The sequence below is a fragment of the Kryptolebias marmoratus genome, linkage group LG11 (genome assembly GCF_001649575.2).
Source record: "Kryptolebias marmoratus isolate JLee-2015 linkage group LG11, ASM164957v2, whole genome shotgun sequence".
Classification (NCBI taxonomy): Eukaryota; Metazoa; Chordata; class Actinopteri; order Cyprinodontiformes; family Rivulidae; genus Kryptolebias; species Kryptolebias marmoratus.
In genome coordinates, this window is record NC_051440.1 from 25,311,129 (window position 1) to 25,331,621 (window position 20,493).

The 20,493-nt window shown below is 43.1% G+C and overlaps 1 protein-coding gene across 2 annotated transcripts in view; it reads right to left on the bottom strand.

The window, feature by feature from the left end:
* Positions 1–2,560: 2,560 nt before the first annotated feature.
* The window catches only part of kiaa1549la (KIAA1549-like a), a 104,646-nt gene continuing 86,713 nt past the window's right edge, over positions 2,561–20,493 (bottom strand). For both annotated transcript variants that reach the window (XM_037978346.1, XM_017428933.3), the window contains 10 exons: positions 18,272–18,399; positions 17,316–17,524; positions 14,399–14,531; positions 11,414–11,655; positions 11,096–11,261; positions 9,602–9,699; positions 7,465–7,616; positions 7,238–7,392; positions 7,105–7,150; positions 2,561–5,805 (listed from right to left, as the gene is read on the bottom strand). In XM_037978346.1, the coding sequence (XP_037834274.1) occupies positions 7,121–7,150; positions 7,238–7,392; positions 7,465–7,616; positions 9,602–9,699; positions 11,096–11,261; positions 11,414–11,655; positions 14,399–14,531; positions 17,316–17,524; positions 18,272–18,399 (1,313 nt within the window). In that variant the 3' untranslated portion in view covers positions 2,561–5,805; positions 7,105–7,120. The remainder of the gene's footprint in view (positions 5,806–7,104; positions 7,151–7,237; positions 7,393–7,464; positions 7,617–9,601; positions 9,700–11,095; positions 11,262–11,413; positions 11,656–14,398; positions 14,532–17,315; positions 17,525–18,271; positions 18,400–20,493) is intronic.

Here is a 20,493-nt window from a genome sequence, read left to right on the forward strand (position 1 = left end):
AGTGTGTGAGTGAATGAGTGAGTGTGTGAGGGAGTGTGTGAGTGTGTGAGTGAGTGTGTGAGGGAGTGTGTGAGTGTGTGAGTGAGTGTGTGAGGGAGTGTGTGAGTGTGTGAGTGAATGAGTGAGTGAGTTTCTGTCTGTGTACAAAATTACTCTAAAAGTTATAAACAGATTTTCATGAACTGTTCAGAAAATATCGAACATGCTAAAAGGTCAAAGGTCAAGTTCATAGGTCAGCCACTCCTCCAACTCTGCGACACCTCATTGGTTGGGGGTGATCACCGTTGATTTCAAGGGGTCAAAGGTCAACACCTCAGCTGACCTTGTGCTCTAACTCTGCAGCAGTGTGATGTAGGAATGTCAAACTGCACAGCTGGACTCCCCGTGGGTCAAAGATGTTGGTTTCAAGGTTCATGGGGTCAAAGGTCAAAGGTCAAAGGTCACCCTTTAGTTAAAACCTTGTCTCTGCTCCTACATGTGACCCTTCTGTTTCAGGTAAAAACTAACGAACAGATCTGGATGAAATCTTCAGGAAATGTTGGATTAAATTCTGGTTCTGATCCAGATTCTGATCCGGGTCACAGCATTTTTGAATCCCGCCGTGGCTTCGGTCGAGGTTCGAACTCCCTCAACTTTTTTTATCTGTCTAATGTTGAATCTGTTTGTTGTTTTTAAATCTTTAAATGAACACAGGAGAGGAGAAAAACTGAATGATGCTCAGAAAGGAAGAGAAGACGCAGGAAGACCTCCTCCCAGTCCTCAGCGTCCACTCGTCTCCTGTCCTGCTCAACACAAATATAATTACTGTCCTCCTTTTTCTTATCGGCAGATTTCAGAACGGATCCCCGGAGATCCTGTCCAAACTTCATTAACGCCGCCTGAACGGTGCCTCCCCTCCTTCTGTCTCCGGCAGCAGGAACAAGAAGAACCAGGAAGCTGGATGAGAATCGGGCCCGACCGGGTACTGTGTGTGTGTGTGTGTGTGAGGATCTAACTCCATTAAACCGTGTTCTGGTCTCAGCTTGAGGAGCTGCTCCTGTAACTCCCCACGTTAATCTGTTAATTACAGGCTGCAGAAATCAGACCCGAAGTTTGGGTTTCAGCCCAAACTGCAGCTCCGTCCCACGAGCTGACACACACACACACACGCACACACTCTGCTGTTGCCTAGAAGATGCTGTTCTGTTTGAAATCTGCCAGGTTTTATTTGATTTTAACATCAACATACAAGCAGAAGCTAAACTTCTACAGATACTTTGACTTATCTGCAAGTTTTTCAGCTGATTAAACGTTTGTGTGTAAATCTGTGAGAGTTCAGGCAGTGAGGCTGCTTTCACTGACACTTTGAAGGAAACATTCAAATTTAAAGCCGATTTTCCTGTCGATTCTTTAGTTAAAAGTTGTAAAAATATAAAAGAAATAAAAGAAAGTGAAAGAGATCAAATCTGTAAAACATCAAAACTCCGTTCACTGTCCTGAAAGTCCCGTCATCCAAGATATTTTTTTATTTTTTATTTTATTTGTGTTTTGGTGAATCCTCAGACCGGATCCAGAACTAAAGTCTGGTTTAGGTTTTTCTGATTTTTGGGGATATTTGAGAGCCCCTGTTTCTCACAGATCGAACCAGTTTTTGGTGTAATTATTTCTCCTGAAGTCAGGTGTGTTACAGCAGCACCTGGAGTCTGAAGGAAACAGGTGAGAAGAACCAGAGGAACTGTGTGAACGCTGACTTAAAGTTTCACACAGTTTATAGATAAAACTGTTGGTGTTTGTAACTTTTATACTTTTTAAATTAGCTTTAATTACAAATGCACTCAGATGTTTTTAATTTCCTTATAAAACAAACATTTACTTTAGGAAACTGTCTCCTTTAACTTTTAGCATCTGTTTTGCAAAATCTTAACGTTTGGCTATAATTTAATCATTTTAAATTTCACTTATTTTAGCTTTTAGCTGCTAGTTTTATCTATGGTCAGTCATTCAGCGCTTAGCGTTAACTTTTCAAAGATAAAACCTTGCTTTAAAACAAACTAAAGCGTTAATAAAAGTCTTACTGACAGAAGAGATCAGAGGTCTCCAATCCTGGTCCTCAGGACCTCCATCCTGCAGGTTAAACACCTGATTCAGTGCTTAAATCACCTCTTCATGTTCTGCAGAAGCCTGTTAATCACCCATTGATTCAAATCAGGTGTGTTGGAGCAGAGAAACAAGGAAAACCTGCAGGATGGAGGCCCTGAGGACCAGGATTGGAGACCACAGGTTTAAAGGTCCAGGATGTTTCTGCAGCAGCTCAGTTTTTATTTCCGGCTCAGAATTTCTTCACAGAGAATTTATCTTCTCTAAAACCACATCTCTCCTTCATGCATCCTCCAGCAGGAACTGCACAACTATAAAACTCCAAACTGACAAATGAAACAGCTGATTTTCTGCAGCTGGAGACCTCCGAGGCGCCGCCCTCTGCTGGTCACAACTCAACACTCAAAGAAACTAAAATAATTATCAATTACGACAAGATTAATATCTGCTGCAGTCCAGGTTCCTTAAAAAAACACGAGACAAGAATTCTGATTTGTATTTATTGTTTAAATTCACCAAAAATCGTCTTTAACTACATCCAAGAGCATTCATGGTTGTCGTCACTGTGAGCTCATCAACATCCAAATGATGATGGCGTGACATCATCAGCACCAACGTGATGTCAGAGCGCCCGGCATGACGTGATTCAAACGGAGGAAAAGAAAGAAAAGCCCGGAGCCCGCCGTCAATAAAAGCGTCTCGCCGACGCAGGACTCCAGCTTCCTTCGGCTTCCTTCAGCTTCCTGATGCTCCTCAACAAAAAGAACTAAATGAAGAACTAAATGTGTATGAAAGTGTTTCCCCTAAAACTACACGAGGGTCTGTACAGTGAGGATGGTTTCTGGCAGCTGTGGATGTTCAGGGATGAAGCTGATGACCCGAAGCACCGTTTGTGCTCCTGAAACTAAACTTCCGCTTCCTTCCGGGTTCGGACCTGCTGGAAGGAAAGCTTCCTTCGTTTGCCACCTTTTATTTCCTCCAGCTAAGTGGTTTCAGCGCCGTCTTTCAAAGTGTTTTTAATCTGCTAAAAGTAAAATGAGACTTTCGGCTGAGCTGATAAATCAGATTTTTGACAGAAACATCTTCCAACGTTCAGCTTTCGCCTTCAGAATGAGCTCCATCCGTTCATGTTTATGGTTTAAGCTTTTCCAAACGTTTGCCTCCAGTTTCAGGTGGAGCTCAAACCTGAGCCAGGTGTGTGACGAGTATTTACCAGGTAAATACTGACCTTTTAAATACTGCAGCTGTCTTTAGTTTGGACTTTTCTGCCAAACTTCAGCCTTAAAAAAAGCTCCTTCTTCGTCTTTTAGCACTAATTGTCACCGTTTCTAATATAAGTTAATATTTGGTATGGTTTTGACCCAGCACTGTATCCTCAGCTGTTTTATTAAGCTAACTAGGTGATGTTAATATATGGCTATAAACTCCTTTACTAACATCTAAATGACAAGAAGCTTTAAATACAGAGTGCTCAAAGAATCCCCCCCACAGTAAAAATAAGGTTAAATAAATTTTTAGGCTTTGACATTCTTTATACTAAAATATTGCATCGTTTCCTCTATTTTATGGCTATTAGCACTGATGTCGTCGCTGCGCTTCACCTTTAACTCTTTCAAAATGTCCGCGTGTTCGTTATGAGACATGAAGCTGAAATGCGTCCAGAGAGAGTCACAGAAACAGTCGGACCGTCGGAACGAGAAACCAAGAAGGAGAAATGGCGTCACATTGATGTCGAGCGAAGTTTCCCTTCCAAGCTACTTGCATAAATCTTTTCGTTAAATCTTCTGCTATATACAGCAACCAAACCCCCTCAGAGAGACAAAAATAACAAAAAACTCTGGGTTTCTAATTACAGCAGAATACAGCAGACATCTTTCAAGTTAAACAGCAGTTTGTTTTGTTTGTTTTCAGAATACTGATGTGTTCACAGAACGAAGGAAGGCCGAGTCAGAACCGAGCCTGAAGCACCTCAAACCAACGACTGGGGCAGGACTTTACAACAAGTGAACACAAAAAGCAATGATTTATAAATCCCATAAAGCCACATTTCATTCACAATAAACCAGGAAACGTAGCAGATGTTTAACCTAAGAGATGAGGTCATTTCTTCAGGACTAAAAAAAAGGTCGTTTGGAGTTTTACGGCAGCAACACGACTTAAAAGTTGTTCCAGGAGCAACAAAAGGCTGAAAAAGGAAAGTTTTACGAATAAGAGAGAGCTGGAGGAGAATTTTACAACTAATTAGGTTAATTAGAAACAGGTCAGTAAGAGGAGTGAGGATAAAAAGAGGATTTAGAGGCTGAATCTAAAGAAGTAATAATGGGCAGAGGTTCTCCAGGGTGACAGGAACTGTCTGAAACCAGAGGAAAAGTTTCAAAATAAAGTTCCTCAACAGAGAAGACTGAATCTCCATCAGCTCCAGCTCATAAAATCATCAACAGATCTGAAGAATCTGTAGAAACCTCTGAGGTCAAAGGTCAAGGCTGGTTCTGGTTCTGTTCTGTCTGTAAATACAGTTTACCGTGCCGTCCACAGATGCTGCTTAAAGCTCTATCAGGCAGAGAAGAAGCCAGATGTGAACAGATGTGTCTCCTTTGGACCAAAGAGGAGAACTGTTCTAAGGTCAGCCTGCCTCTCTGATGGTATGGGGGTGCATTAAAGCAACAATCCCTCTAAAAACACTCAGCAGCTGCTCTCCTCAGGACCAGATGTTTACAGACTGATGGAGATGCTGCACAGAGGGAAACATCTGGATCTGAAACGATGTTTTTAACATCTGTTGCTGCCGTAAAAATTCAAAACGACCTAATTTTCCCAAAACGTGGTTCAGTCTGTTTATTGTGTTCCACTGTAAATAAAACATGGGTTTGTTAAATTTCCGGATCATTGCGTTCTGTTTTTATTTCCAACGCCCCGCCTTGGTTGGAACCGTGGTTGAGGTCGGCGTTTGACTCGGCTGACAAAAAAAGTCATAAGATGATGGACAGAACACGGCGACTAATTCTTCTTTTTCATCACTGAACTGAACGAAGGAAAAAAGTTAAATAATTTCTGTTTTCAAAAGATTAGAAAAGCCATCATAACCACAGACAACTAGAAGCCATCGATTTCTCTGCCGCAGAGAACGAAACATATTTTTTGCCTTGAATGAAACGACGTCTTCTTTTGTATAGTAATTCATTGATAATAATCAATGCACAAAAATAGAAGACAAAAAGCACACAGATATCCAAAAACTAAAGTTCAGACAGCTCAGGACAAGATTTTTTTTTTTTTGTTTGTTTTTTTTGTCTCTTTTTTTCTCACTCAAGTTTAAAATACATAGATGTTTCCAGCTGTAGAATTTAGATTCATGAAAAAAAAAGCACAGTTTTTACGTCAGTTCGGCTTTCCTGGCTTCATGGCGGATCTCACAGGCAAGTCCAGGAGGGTCCGGTCCAGTCCGGTCCGGTCCGGTCATGGCTGGGGCAGTAAAGTACTGATAACTGTGCGCCATTGAGTGCTGCTGGAACGTGTCACACCGGGCCGACCCGATCCTGCGTGACGGGCCTCTGGCAGTCTGCCATGGAGATCCATGAGGGCCAGATCGGACCTGAGGGAGGCCGGGGGCTCAGATCACAGAGAGGGAGACTCGTGGCCGAGGGTCTCATCGGTACAAAGACTGGAGAGGTGGAGGTGAGAGATGAAGGAGGGGATAAAGATCCAGAGAGAGGTCCGAGGGAAGGAGGTCTGCAGAGAGGGAGACACCAGAAGAAACCAGAGGTAACCATGTGATCCTCCAGCTCCTCACTTGTGTTATTTTTACTGATCTTACCCTGTTTTCTTCCCCAGCTGGCAGAGAGACTAATGCCTCTTTTACACCGGCTCTAATTCAGAAGTCCGGCTCTACTCCGCTCTACTCGGCTCGGCTTGATAAAGAAGGCATCGTGTTCACACCGGCCAGTTTGGTCGGGAGCAGAGGAACGCCTCCTCGTGTTGCAGGGGGCGGGGCGCTACCGAAACTTGGCGCTATGGCCAACGTTGGCCCTGTGTTGTTGCTGTTTTTTAAACTTCTGGGGATTCTCCTGAGACTTCAGGAAGAGAGGCGCAGTGGAAGAAATGCTCTGGATGCCGCCATTGTTGTGCGGAGCAGGACAGCTGTTATCCGCCGGAGATTTCAGGCTTTACAGGCCTTCAGCTGGGGGACAGACGGCAGAAACGTAGCAGGGTAAGCTAACGCTGTTGTTTATATTCCGACCTTCGCTCTTTATGCTTGCATCTGCTCACACCCACGACCAATGAGTGAACAGGAGCTAAGCTTGCGCCGCCCACGAAGCAGGGCCGGCCCGGCTGGCCCTGCTCTGAAGCAGGGACTGGCCTCGAAAAAATGCCGGTGTAAACGCGCGCAAAGCGAGCCAAGTAGAGTGGAGCCGGGACCTTTAGAGCCGGTGGAAAAGGGGCATAACTGCAGCCACAAACACAGGATTTTAGTGTTTGAACACGAGAAGAAAGACAGGGAGGAAAAACACGACCATGTTCGTTCAAGGTTCTCGCTTTCCTGACTGTTTCTGTTGCTGTCATTGTCCAGCAACTCCGGTTAAATAAATAACATTATTTATTATTAACCAGAGACATTACCCTGCCCCTGCCACGTTAACTCAGCATCGTTCATCTGACGCTTCAGGTTCAGTTTCTACAGAAAGCTAAGTGTTTCTAACCAGATTAAATTCAGTCCAGTCACGTCTCCATCAGGCGTCGGCTCTGCAGACATCAAACCGGCCTTTAATCTGTGAACGTCCTCATCCAGGTGTCTGAAGCTCGTTTACAGCTGTGTTGTGTGTAACTGGTTCACCTTTCGTTCCACAAAGTGTGGAAATAATCTGTCACTGGATTATTTTAAATCATAACGGTCATGTTTAACTGAAGCATATCTAACGTAGCTTGTCTGTGTGTTTTTTTTCTGCAGGATAAAAGAACTGAACACAACATAAAGCAAAAGTAATAAATTCAAACGTTTCTTTTCTGGACGAGTAATGATGAGTGACCCACCTCGATGCAGAGAGTTTCAGCAGATGGTTTCCAGGTGACGTGAGTTCTGCAGGCAGAAGTAAAACAACCGAATGACTCAGTAAAAAATAAAAACACAAACTGTCCACAGCAGCATCGACAGAGGAAACCTTACAGGTGTGTCGTTCCACTGCCGCGGCAGGTCCTCGGGTTCAGGGGGGTAGGACATCCAGGACGGGCTCCGGTAGGAGGACGGCGGAGACATGACGAAGTAATCTGAGTATCCCGGGCGGTTGGCTGATATCGCGTAGACCGCAGTTATCGGGTTTCCTGTAGGGAGGAGTAAAACGTGTTGAGAACCTCACCGCCAGGCTGAGCCCTCGGACTTTCACGGCGCCTTACCTGAGTAGGTGCTGATGGACTGGTCGACGGAGACGGCGGGGAAGGGCGTCCTGGACAGCGGCAGGTAGGGGGCGCCGTTGTGCTGCTGGGCCTGCAGCTCTGACGCTTCGGACACGCGAGGCTTCAGGCTCACATCGGGAGTGGAACTGTTACTGCAGAGGAGACGCCGGCGTTAGCTTCAGGAACACGAAACTCCAGTAGCTCCAAAATAAAGACTTCAGCCTCTCTGAACTCTGAGTGCTGACTCTTCCTGACCTATTCCTGCGTGCACGGCGCCCCCCCCGTTTATGATGCACCTGGACTAAACTTAAGAAACAAAGAGAAGCAGATTCGGACGAGTTTGTAAAACATTATTTATCATTTTTCGACCTGGACGTGCTTCCAGATCCTGCAACTTTCTGCAACAAGTCACGTCAGGAAATTAAAGAACCTTGTGACTCCCTAATGAACGTCTGTTAGCAAAATATCTGATGAACTCAGATCATTTTAAAGACATTCAGCTGGAATTTAGTGTGGTAGTAGCTGAGGATCATACCAAACACATACTCTGAGTAACACAAAATATCTCATGAACCACTGGACAGATTTTAATGAAACGTTTGAAAGTAATCTACATTTGAGATGACCACCACAGCTAATTAGCCAACATAAAAATGGCTACAACTCAGTCATATGTAGAGATCCTGAGCTGAATTTGGTGTGGTAGTAGCTGAGAGTCATCCTCTGAGTGCCTACAGATTGCACAAGACTGTCATGAAAGGCGGCGGGCGATATGCATTCCTTCAGGAGAAGCTCGGCCTTTACTTCCTCCCTGTCTCGGTGACATTTCAGAGCGTAACCTTTCAGCTGGAAACGCCGCTGCTATCGATCCTGAAGCTGCTCTGCGCACCGCCCGCTGTCGGGTCATATTTCTTCCTCTCTGCATCAGCGGCGCAGGACGGGTGAGGTCACAGGCGGATCTCGGAGCCGTAATGCGCCGAGCACAGGAACGCTGCGCGGCGCATACTAAAGAGGAATTACGGCGCTGCGCTCCGCCTCCCTGAGGACCAGCAGCAGCTGATGTGTGCAGACCTGATTAACTTTAAACGAGAACAACTGGCTCCACGGCTCGGATTTTAAATAAAACTCACAGCAGTTAGGTAGTTATGACGATCAAACAGACAAAAATATAAAATCCTACATTATTTTTTAAAATAAATCATGGACAGGTAGTAAACTTGTCTTGTAAAACACTTGCTCTCATCACTCTGCAGCTGTTTACAGCTGGAGCTTTTATTCCTGCTTTTATTTATTTTTTGCCCACATGATGGCGGTGGCGCTCCTTCCACAGGAAGCTGTCAGCAGCTGAACGGTGGATCAGTCTCTGCAGAGCTTAATGCCCAGCAACAGCACCCGAACCGAGAGGATGCTGCGTGCACGTGATGCAGACCAACATCTGCGCCCGATCGAGTCGCTGAGTCACTTCAGATGACGCTGACTCAGCATTCACGCTGTTTTAATTGGTTTATTTTTCTGCATGGTTTTTGAAATTCAACCATTTCTGCAGATTTAAATCGTGAATCAAAACGTGCAGCTCAGTCAGATGGGTGCCATGACTTTTACACTTATATTCAGCTTTATTTACTAATATTTTACACATTGAGTTCCTTTTATTTCTTCAAAAAAGATTGTTCTCTTAGAAAATACTTGCTCTATTTCTGTTACTTCTTGGTTTTAACTAGCCTTTGCCTTCAGCTACTTTTCTCTTTCAGCCAATCTTCTGCATAAAGGTTCAAGCTAGTCTTTGTATGCATTTAGCTACTTAGTTTTAAGCTACTTTTAGCTTTCAGTTAGCTAGTGTTTTTGCTTCTTTTAGGTTTACAAACTCAGTTTCAGCTGGATTTTTTTGGTTAATATCTGTCGCTTTTTCCCCCTTATTGTGGATTCTCAAGTTAATATTGTATGTTTTATTTCTGTGGGATTCATTCTTAGCCCCAGAGCTACAGATTGTTAAATGTCGTGTGTAAGCCGCCTCTTTGAATACCTTCCTGAGCCAAATGTTCACCACAGAAGGTGTTAATGATGCTGTTTCCTGTTTCGCTCCTCTGCCTTTCTGAATGTAACGTCACCTAAACGGTTTCAGATGAGTGTGCGTTACCATCTTATCGAGGTCCCAGGAGGAGGTCCTGGTCTGGAGGGGATTAGTGGCGGGGGAGAACCGATGCCCATATCAGGGAGCTGGGTGAACCGGAAACCCTGCGGAGGACATAAACACAACATCTGGGCTCAGTTTTACTTTTTGGTGTCAGCGTCAATAATCTGACTGAGCTGGAAAACAGCTGCGTGCAAAGATTTAAACTCTGTGAGCCTAAACAAAAATAAACTTCATGTGATGTTCAACATGAAAACACCTGAAAGGGACGTGCAGTTTCAGATCCACCTGCCATAAACGGAGCAATTAAACAAAAACTGAACACCCTAAAATTGCAACGACACATCTTTACTGATATTTCTGGGTCTTAAGCTGAGCGGAGCAAAAAGGCGAAATAAAACATCAAAGATGAAAGTGCGATCTGCTCGTTGCTGAAGACGTATTGGCAGCTGTGCAGGAGCTCAGGACTCGAGCCTCAACCACAGCTGACAAACTGTGACTGCGTGCAGCAGCTTTCCTGCCTGCAGAAACACACGAGGAGCAGATTCTCCAACATGAATCACGCTGCAGCAGGTTTCAGATAAACTCAAAGTGGCTCCTTTTTGTCTCCTTGTGTTAAAGTATTTAAACGTTTGGAATCATGGTGATGTTTTAAATCCGTGCAGAATAACAACTCGACTGTGTGAAGAAGAAACCAGGATGGAGGATGAATTGTGTGGACTGCGGGGTCCAGTCCTGGTCCTGGAGGAGAACCATCCTGCAGGTTTTAGATGTTTCAGCAGCTCCTCAGGTTCTGCAGAAGCCCGTTAATCACTCAAAGCAGAGAAACAGCTGAAACCTGCAAGATGGAGGTCCTCCAGGACCAGGACCGGGACCGGGACCGGACCCCCCTGATCTACACGGACATCCGCCTGTAACGTTTAACTCCTTTATCCTCACTGACACAAACCGCCTTTTCTGTACGAAGAATAAATCTGTGAAATCTTATAAACTCTGATTGGCAGCATTTCAGATGAAAAGTGAAGCAGCTTTTACAGAAACTGCAGTTATGTTATATTAGAAATTATTACCACTTCCCCTCCTGTGTTTAATGTCACTCCAGTCTTTGTTTATTAAATGTGTTTTGTATTGCCTGGCTTTAATGGGTGTTATGCATTCATTACTTTCTGTGTTTGTATTTAAGTTGCACTTAATGTCCTTTATGTAGCTAAAAGACCCCTTTGGGGCTGGGCATTGCAAACGAGCTTAGTTTATAAATGTTTTGCTGATGCTGAACACTTATATATATAAATAAAAGCTTAAAGAAAATAAACACTGCATTAAATACAGCCCCAAATCCAGAAAATCTGGAACATTGTGTGAAATGTAAAGAAAAAAGTGATGGAATGATCTGAAAATCTGACATATTTCATTTTTGTTTTGTTTTAGATGAAGTTTCTGCAGAAACGCTGAGCGACCCTGTGGTTCAGCGGGTTCAGGACAGCTTCTGATTGCGCTCACCGGTTTAGGCAGGCTGCACTGGTGCATGTCCTCGTAGCCGGCGCTCCTCTGCCGGCCTCCGCAGGGGTGGTTCATGGTCCCCGGGGCGCTGGTCACCCCGTCGCCGTAGTGGCTGGAATGGGACGGGTTGTAGGCGCTGTGAGCGTGGTGGTGGTGATGGCGGCGGCTGGCGGCGGGAGCAAAAACATGTTAGAGAAACCCAAGAAGCTGAGGCAGCGCATCCACGACTCTCTCCAGTTCAGGCTGTAAATCTGCGTGGGCTCGCTTTTTCTAAAATCTACGCAGATGTGCTCGTTGGGCACAGAAATAAAAACTTACTTGGTTGGAGGGGAAGGGGGGTCGTGGTCCGGAGGCGCCAGGCTGAAAGCGTTGCCGAGCAACATGTGCATCTGTGTGCGGACCTCGTCAATGGATGGCTGCGAGCTGAGTGTGGAGGAGTCGGAGCCGCGGTGAGCTTTCACCCCTAAACTGCTGTTCCCGGTTCCCGTGGATCCACCTCCGTAACCCAGGGAGCTCATCAGACGGTCCATGTTGGTCTCCTCGAACGGTTCCGGTTCGCCCTGTCGAGGAAGCGCACGCACTCAAACTGCGGCATGGGAGACGTCTGAAAATAACTGCCAGGGCTCAAACTTTTTAACCTCACTTGACCTGTTAAAGTCCGGCTCCTTTATAAGAAACATGCAGCAACAATAAATCAACTCTGAGACTTCCGTATCAGGGTAACCAGGATGCTTAAGCACATATGAACACAATATTTAATGTTAAAACTCCCCTCTGCACGTTTCCTGCTTTGAGAGGTCATAATATCAGCTGAGACGTGAATCTTAAAGGACTTCTGAATCATCTGTGATGGATGAATAAATCTCCGGGTACTCCGGTTTCCTCCCATTGACCAAAGACGCATGCATGTTCGGTCAATTCAGGGGTCTCTAATCCTGGTCCTCAGGGCCACCATACTGCAGGTTTTACTTGTTCCTCTGCTCCAACACACCTGATCTGAATCAATGGGTGATTAACAGGCTTCTGCAGAACATGAAGAGGTGATTTAACCTCTGAATCAGGTGTGTTGGAGCAGAGAAACAAGGAAAACCTGCAGGATGGTGGCCCTGAGGACCAGGATTGGAGACTACTGGGTCAACTGGCAACTCTAAAACTGACCCTAGGTGTGGGTGAGACTGTGAATGGATGGTTGTCTCTAAGTGTCCCTGTGATGGACTTGCAACCTGTCCAGGATGTCCCCCGCCTCTCGCAGTGACTGCTGCTGGAGGTGTATCTTAAGGATGTTTAAATGAAAAGTCTGCTCTTAACAAACATATTTTACTAATATTATTGTACAAACAATGAATTATAGGGATACAACCATTGTTGCTTTTGTGTTTAAACAAATCAGTTTTGTCCCCTGAAAATAATTTCCATCCAGTCGAAGTTAATCTAATGTCACGAAGAGAGCTGCAGTTTGTGTTTTTTTATGATTTATCCACCCCTTTATTGCAGACCCAAGTAAAAGTGGAGGTTTAAACTGTTCGTATGTGCTCAAGCATCCTGGTTATTCAGATGCAGAAGTTCCAGCTCTGATTCCTGACGAGCTTCGGGGAGTCCCGTCACAGAAACTGGGACGATGGAACGGAAAAGTTTGTTTTTCTCTGCAGACCAAACCTTCTCGCTGCTGTCAGGATCAGCTGTTCCACATCTCAGCAAGGATGTGAGGAGAAGTGCAGCAGAGCGTGACAATCAAACTCCCTGTGGATTCATCAGGATACACTGATTTTATACACACACACGTGTATGCATATACAAGTGTTTCCCTTTCTGTATCCCCTCTTAATTACGGAGTCCCTCAAGGCTCCATGTTGGGTGCCATTGTCTTCCATTGGGGTCCATTTTTAAAAAAAACCCACCTCCTTCCTCAGCTAATGATCTTCAAACCTGCCTGTCTTTTTTCAGCACACAGTCAATCATCAATTAAAACTCTGTTAAACAGTCTGGATGTGCAGATATAGTTAGAGACAGACTTCCCACAATTTCAATTTGAACCACTTTCAGGAGAACTGATAAAGACTGCAGAGATCGGCTCCAGTAAGCAGAGAATCGAGCACCTAATGTGTAATTCGTCCACACAAATAAGACATTTATTGTGCCTCCTAACTCGTGACGAGTGCTGCTGAATATTCCCGGCCCGATCAGCGGTCTGCAGAGTCACCTTACCTCAGCTGAGGTGCCAAAAAATGTGCTGATCAAAGCAGCAGAGAAAACCCCAGAAACACAATAACTCCGGGTTGTAATAACTGGGATATTCATGCTATATTTTTCACTTGTTAAAATCTACAATGTGACACAAAACCGTATTACTGCTTTGCACATTAAAATCTCCGTGTTTCAGAGCTCTGGGTAATGTTCTTGTCCGTTTCCATTCCCATTTTCTTGTGTTTAATAATGTTACCAACAAAGCTGTGGAATATGATGCAGATTTAACTAAATGTTCATAAAAAGAAAACAACAGAACCACAGGAGCAGTTTGAAACCGCCTCCAGCTCCAAACCTAACAATTTTAAAGACAAAGTGAGAAGAAATACAGCCAAGAATGCTTAAATACCTACGTCATACACAGACACACACCGTTCTCCCCGTCCTCGGAGCGTTTGCTGCATTCAGGGCCATTAACAGCTATCGAGTCTCCCATCCGAATCCATGAATGGGTTATGATCAAATTCAGAGTCATTGACATTCAGCCAGGTAGCACGGTCGCTTCTGTTATGATGTTCTGAGCGTCAGAGTTGCAGCAGAAACACATTTCACTCGCTTCTTTTACCTCCCTTTCTTCCCACCTTTTGTGCTTTTTTATCTCCTGATAAAATAATCTCTCCTTCCCTTCATTTCCTTCCATCTTTATTTCTTTATCTCCGCTTTGTGCAGGTTTCTAAAGTTCATCGGAGGGTAATTTGTTAATCCTTTTTCAGAGAGGAAGAGGGGGAGGAAAGGAAGGATTAAAGTTATAAATACTGGCAGAAGATTAATTTAATAGATTGACAAAGAGGCAGCGTTTTTACTTCGCTACAACTATCAGTTACTGCTGTGTGTGACTTGCAGGGTCAGAAGAGAAAATCTGATTTCAAAGAGCTGAATGTTCTCGCTGCCAGGAACTTTTCACTGAATCTCAGCTACAGACAATATTTGGAGAGTCTGAGGTCCGGGTTAAAACAGGAGGATTCCTGGGTTTCTCTCGTCAAATCATTGTAAAAACCTGGAACTCAAACGCGGCTTGTCGCTCTGCGTTTCCCTGATCCAGCCGGTCCTGGTACTTACATCGTAGCCATTGTTGCGGATGCCCCTCCTGGACCTCTCCCTGAGCACCAGCAGGTCCATCTCCGTCTCCACCGGGCTCGGGCTGCTCAGGGACTGACGGCTCCAGTAGGTGGGCTCTCGCGGGTGGGAGTACCTGGTGGGCGATCAGATGTTTAACCCGGCGTCACCGCACCTTTTTACCTCTGGTCCTCCAGTCAGCATCTTTCACTACGACTGCAGGGATGGGAGTAGCACTGATCTACGAATTTATAAACTGTTTCATATCTAGTGCATCAAACCTCTCTTTTTATTAAGTAAAACTGTTCTAACACACGTTTATTAAACGTTTTGAAAAAATATAAAAGCTGAACTAGAACCATAAAAAATAAACACATTTAGGAGGAACTTTGGGGGAAAGTTTGTGACCGAACGGCTGCTGCTTCCATCCAACAAGTTTCTAAAATCAAACCAGAGACTCTCAGTTGGATTCAGGTCTAGGCTTTGATTGGACCATTCTGGATGTTTAACAGGTTCTGATTGGACCACCGGAGCGTCCCTTCAGCCGTGTGTTTGGGGTCATTGCCCTACTGACAGGTGACTTAAATCTATGAAAAACTCCAAAAAAAAAAAAAGATATTTGTAATTTGCTTCCTCTATCTTTCCTTTAACTCTGACTCTGGTCTCTGCTGATAGAAAAACATCCCCACACCATGATGCTGCCACCGCCGTGCTTCACTAAGCATCATGTACAGCTTTTCTTTGTTTTAGTAAAAGCTCTAAAACTATTTCTAACACAGCTTTAGGTGACAGATAGTGTCTAATTCTGCACTTTGACTTACACATAACATGATAGTTAGGCTCATATTTATGTAATTAACAAATATTTGTATTTATCTAATCTATATTTTCATCTTTTTTGTAGTTGTCAATCAATTTGAATATCATCTTTTCAATTAGTGCTTTGTTTTTGTGTTGCTGCAAACAAAATGATTAATAAAATCTATAAATGACATGTTTCATCTAATATAACAAGAAGAAAAACAATCATTATGTCTTAAAATTCAAAGCACATCCAGCTGTGCAAATAGATGATTAATTCTGCACGTACAATGTAAAAAAGAAAAGCATGTTTTGGATGAAATGCTCTTAAATATTTGTTGTTTCCTTTGGGGAATTTGGTGCACGTGACCCATGTCAGGATGCATGATAACTGTATCACATAGGAGGAAATAAAACACTAACAATGGGACTCTGCAGCTCATATGAAGCTGTAAACAAAGACACAACTTTGCTTCAGAGTTGAAAGAGATTTAAGACGCATTTCAGCGAGTTTCATTTATTCAGAGAGGATTCAGGGGGCTTTCCACGGGCTGAATGTGATCCTAAACTCAAAACAGCCGCTCATCCGCGTGAACTGTAAAATATTAAAGCACTGACCGAATCTCACCCCTCCTTCACTTCCTGCGTGTTGCTTAGCAACTGGGATGTACAGCCACAAGTGGGAGCCGAGTTTGTTGTTAAATTTGGCAGGAAAATGCAGTTTAATCTGAATGTTGTAACACATTAACCATGAATGCATTAATTAGGACATTAGTTTTATAGAAATAAGATTTATCCTACCTAACAATCGCAGGCAGCTGCAAAGCACTGGGTTTAATAGCTCGCCGCCTCAGAAGTGAAATTAAAAAGAAATGAGACAAAAAATTAGGAATTTAATTAATGTTTTAAAGGTTTTTTAAAGAACTGGCATCCTGTTTTACATTACGTTTAACTTGGGTTTGATTTAGTTTTAATAGCCTTTACATTCTGTAAATCGTTTTACTGCTTTGTCAGTTTTTTTATTAATAAAAGGAACACTTTATGTGGTACTGTTTGTCTCAAAAACACATTTCACTCACCAGTTTCTATAAGATCTTTCAGTTGATTTTGAGTGAAAACCAAGACACTAGGTCGAGATGAAAACTGTCTACAAATCTTTAAAATAAAAACTTAAATATTGAAGCTGTTCCTCGTTAAGACGTGCGCAACAAACTGCTGGAAACTGGTTAAAATATACCTGCAAAATCCTAACATCTAAAGCCCTCAACAACCGAGCTCCTTCATATATTAAAGATCTTATTGTTCCATATTTTGCTAACAGAGAACTTCGCTCTCAGGCTGCAGGTTTACTTCAGGTTCCTAGAGTTTCTGAAACGGGAGGCGGAGCTTCCAGTTTCTGTCCTTGAGGCTGAAACTTTCCTTTCTGATGGATCCTTTGGGTTTCCTGAGCTCTCCTTTAGTTCTGCTTCTGCAGAAAAAATGATTTATTTATTTATTAATGAGAAACTGATTTATTCGCTCTAATCTCCATGTTTATATGTGTAATTACTGCTGTCATTACACATCATGTTTGGAGGAGAACCCTCCCTCCTCCCGTCCCTACAGTCAAACATGTTTGTGTTCAGAGTTGAGCTTTTTTAAACTTTTTTTCTGCTTTTAGTGATTACGTGAAGTGAAGTGAAATTTATTTATATATCACTTTTCCGCAACAAGGCGATTCAAAGTGCTTTACAACAGAAACAACAACAGGTACAGAATCAAACACAGATAAAAACATCATAATCAAATATAGAAATACAGATAATCTAAAATAATCTAAATAAAATCATGAAACTAAACACATCTAAACATGAGCTAAATGAAATCATGATAAAGTTAAAGCTGAACTAAACAACAATCAGGAATCTAACAATATCTAAAATATGAGCTAAGATAAACTAAACTAGATGTACAGGAAGCTAATATAAACTGAAACATGATGATGCTAAACTAAAGGTACAAGAGGCTAACTAATAGTAAAAAAACCACGCTAAACAGGCAACTTTGAATTATATCTTTAAACCTTTTGTAATGCAAATCAATATTATCTGTATTTTAGAAAGTTTCAGGAGCTCCTCACCTCTTGTGACATCCTGCAAACGAGGCCCTCTTCTCCTCGGCGGTCATCGGCTGCTTGACGCCATTGTGCCGGCCGTCTCGGTGGCCGTAGCCGTGGTTGAGGCTCTCAGACAGGGAGAACTCTCCGTAGCCTTTCCTTCGAGCCTTCTGACGCAGTTTGTTCCTGTAGTGCTCGATGTCCGACTTCTGCTTTAGACCTCCATGGTTGGCCTGAAAACCATCAACTCAGTTCATCCAATTTAGCTCAAAACAGTTGTTTAAAATTACACAACTTTGATTTATATACATTTTTATGATGGATTGGAAATCTTCAAACTTCCTTTTTTTGCTTTTTCCTGCTTTTGGATTAGTTTTTTCCCCTGAGCAGGACACCAATAATTTGCAGAAGATAAATTGTAAACCTGGAGAAGCCCTGAGGGGCTTTCTGGTATTATAAGCTGAGGAATAATTCATCATCTGCCCGTGTGGCTGTTTCAGACACAGAAGTGCAAAGAGGCTGAGGTGCAATGAGCGAGAGATGTGACAAAAACACGGTGAGAGATTAGAGAGGGAAAAATTGTTTGTAGCAACAGCAGCTAAATTCAGTAACGGTACAATGTGTCCCAGAGGAGATGTGATGTTGCAGCCCAGGAGGTGGGAACGACACATGACTAAGGGAGAAAAATGTCAGATAAAGCGCCTTTGAATGGATTTCAGGCTGGGTGAGATGCAACATTATCGACTATGTAAACACTAATGTACTCTCAGATACACAATGATGTCGTCTTTGTACCAATTGGCCTCGATAAGTGCGAACAGTTCTAAAAATGATCCAAACGTTACAACTGGGAAAACAAAAATGCCGTTCCGGTGAATCATGTCTCAGCTTTTGCTGCTCTATAATACTGTCATCACAGTGTGCTCACCTCGCCGCCGAGCGTGAGAAAGTGTGTGTGTGCACGCGCGGCGCAGACTCACCTCCCCGTTGACGACGGCGACAGAGTCCTGGCTGTGTGAGGAGGAAGTGGGGTACGAGTAGGTGGGCTGGGCCGTCATGGGTTTGATGGTGATGAGACGCAGAGAGCTGGAGTGGTCCTCGTACGGGTCTGTGAGGAGGACGGACGCAGAACGGTGTTTATTAGAATACAGACACAAATCTTCACAAACTGCACCAAACCCCTGCAGAGAGTTTGCATACATGTCAACAAAAAAAGCAGCTTCTTTACCCCGCCTCTCCTTTCTGGGAGCTGGGACAACCTGGACAGGTCGCAAGTCCAAAGCAGCTCTAGATTTCCAGAAACTAAACCGAGAAGGGTTCCAGCAGCAACCCTGTGGCTCACTTGAGAGAAATTCTGTTGTGCAAATGTTTCAAACGTGTTCAAAATCCTTGTGAGGAAACTGGGAAACCTTGCAGATTGTCACCAACAGCTGCGAGCCGGTGAGACACAGGCTTTTATATTTGACCACATTCTTGTGACTTCTGATCCATCAACGTCATCTTAAAGCATCCAACAGTGACGCGTGAGACAGAAAAATAATAAAAACAGCCAATCAGGAGCTTCCAGAACGACGCGCCGACCAACGAGACAAACCAGGGAAAGAATGAGCAGATAACGGATCAAAACGCTCTACTTGTACAAAAACTGACATCCAGAGTCCTCAAAAACACAAAAGAAACTGAAAAAGTCATGAAAATGTTTTTTTAAAGATGTACAAATGTGAAAAGTTAAATCTTTGATGAAACAAAAGAGAAAAACAAAAAAACCTGACAGGAAATGAGAAAACGATGCAGAACTGACAGAGAAATCCTCGTTTGTGACCTCAGAAAATAAATGTTTAGGATAATTAATCCAAAGAAAATTTATATCAGAATCTCCTTGGCTGGCTTCCTTTCAGTACTTTTATTTAAATTAAGCTCAGTTCTAATTTCGTTCATTTATCTGCTGTATTTAAATCGTTTCTGTGATCACGTCTCTTTAAAACAGTAGAATATTTATAAAATGAATCTTTAAATAAATAAGCAGTTTTTCCGTTTACCCCTTTAATTATTTCCTTTCCCACTTTTAGATCATCTTTAATCTGCAACCTATAAAATTATTATCCTGGTGTTCATTTTAACAACAATTTAAACAGCCTGGTACAAAAAAAATAAATTTTTTAAGCTAAAAGTACAAAAGTCGATGCAGCAACAACGTGGGAGGTGTAGCTGCTTCCTAACAGGGTCCCTGTGTGGATTTCAGTCTTTATTTTCTGCTTTTTTAGCTTGAACAGAATAAATAAAGTCCGTCCATCTATTTCCTTTACTCACTTTTTCCATGCAGGGTCACGGAGGAGCGGGAGAATAAATAAAGTAATAATAATAACTAATTTGTGTCTACAGTCCTGATATCTGCGAAGGAGGAAAAGTTAAGCAGAAAATTGTTTTTTTTAATCACATGAGATTCCCTTTTAATTAAATCATCACAGATATTATTGCAAGTGAGCCGCTGAGGTTTAGAGAAGAACATCTAACCTGTAACTACGAAGAAGTGATGCTGATTGTCCAACTGAGGAAGAACAGAAAACATCAAAATGGGAAAATTAAAAAGGAATATCACTGGGAAGAACTGGATTGTGCTTCAAAGCACCAGGAAACAAATCAGACAGCCTTACAGTAAACTAGAGCACTGACTCTGGGGCTGTAATTTCCACTAACCGTCTCATAAATGGCTGCATAAACCAAATATACAGCGAGTTTAAAAGTTACACGTCCACAGAGGCTTAAGAGCCGTTTTACAGTAGCTGGAGGTTAAATCTGCTTTAAAAACAAGAAGCCAATTCACACAATGTGCACCTAAATATGGTTCAGTATGCAGTTAAGGAAAAAAAAAGACAGCTTCGGGGCAAACATGAGCCTCACAAAAACGGGTTTAACTGCAACAACTGTTCCCCAACGATCACTGCGGTGTGACGTTAGCGTCACGCTTTCTGCAGCTGCATGAAACGACGGAGCTTCTTTTATACGTGGAGTTTTCTGCATGACAGAATGTTCATCCACAGCTCTGCCTTCTGGTTTACATCCATCCATCCATCCATGAGTTCATCCATCCATCCATCCATGAGTTCATCCATCCATCCATCCATGAGTTCATCCATCCATCCATCCATGAGTTCATCCATCCATCCATCCATCCATCCATCCGTCCATCCATGAGTTCATC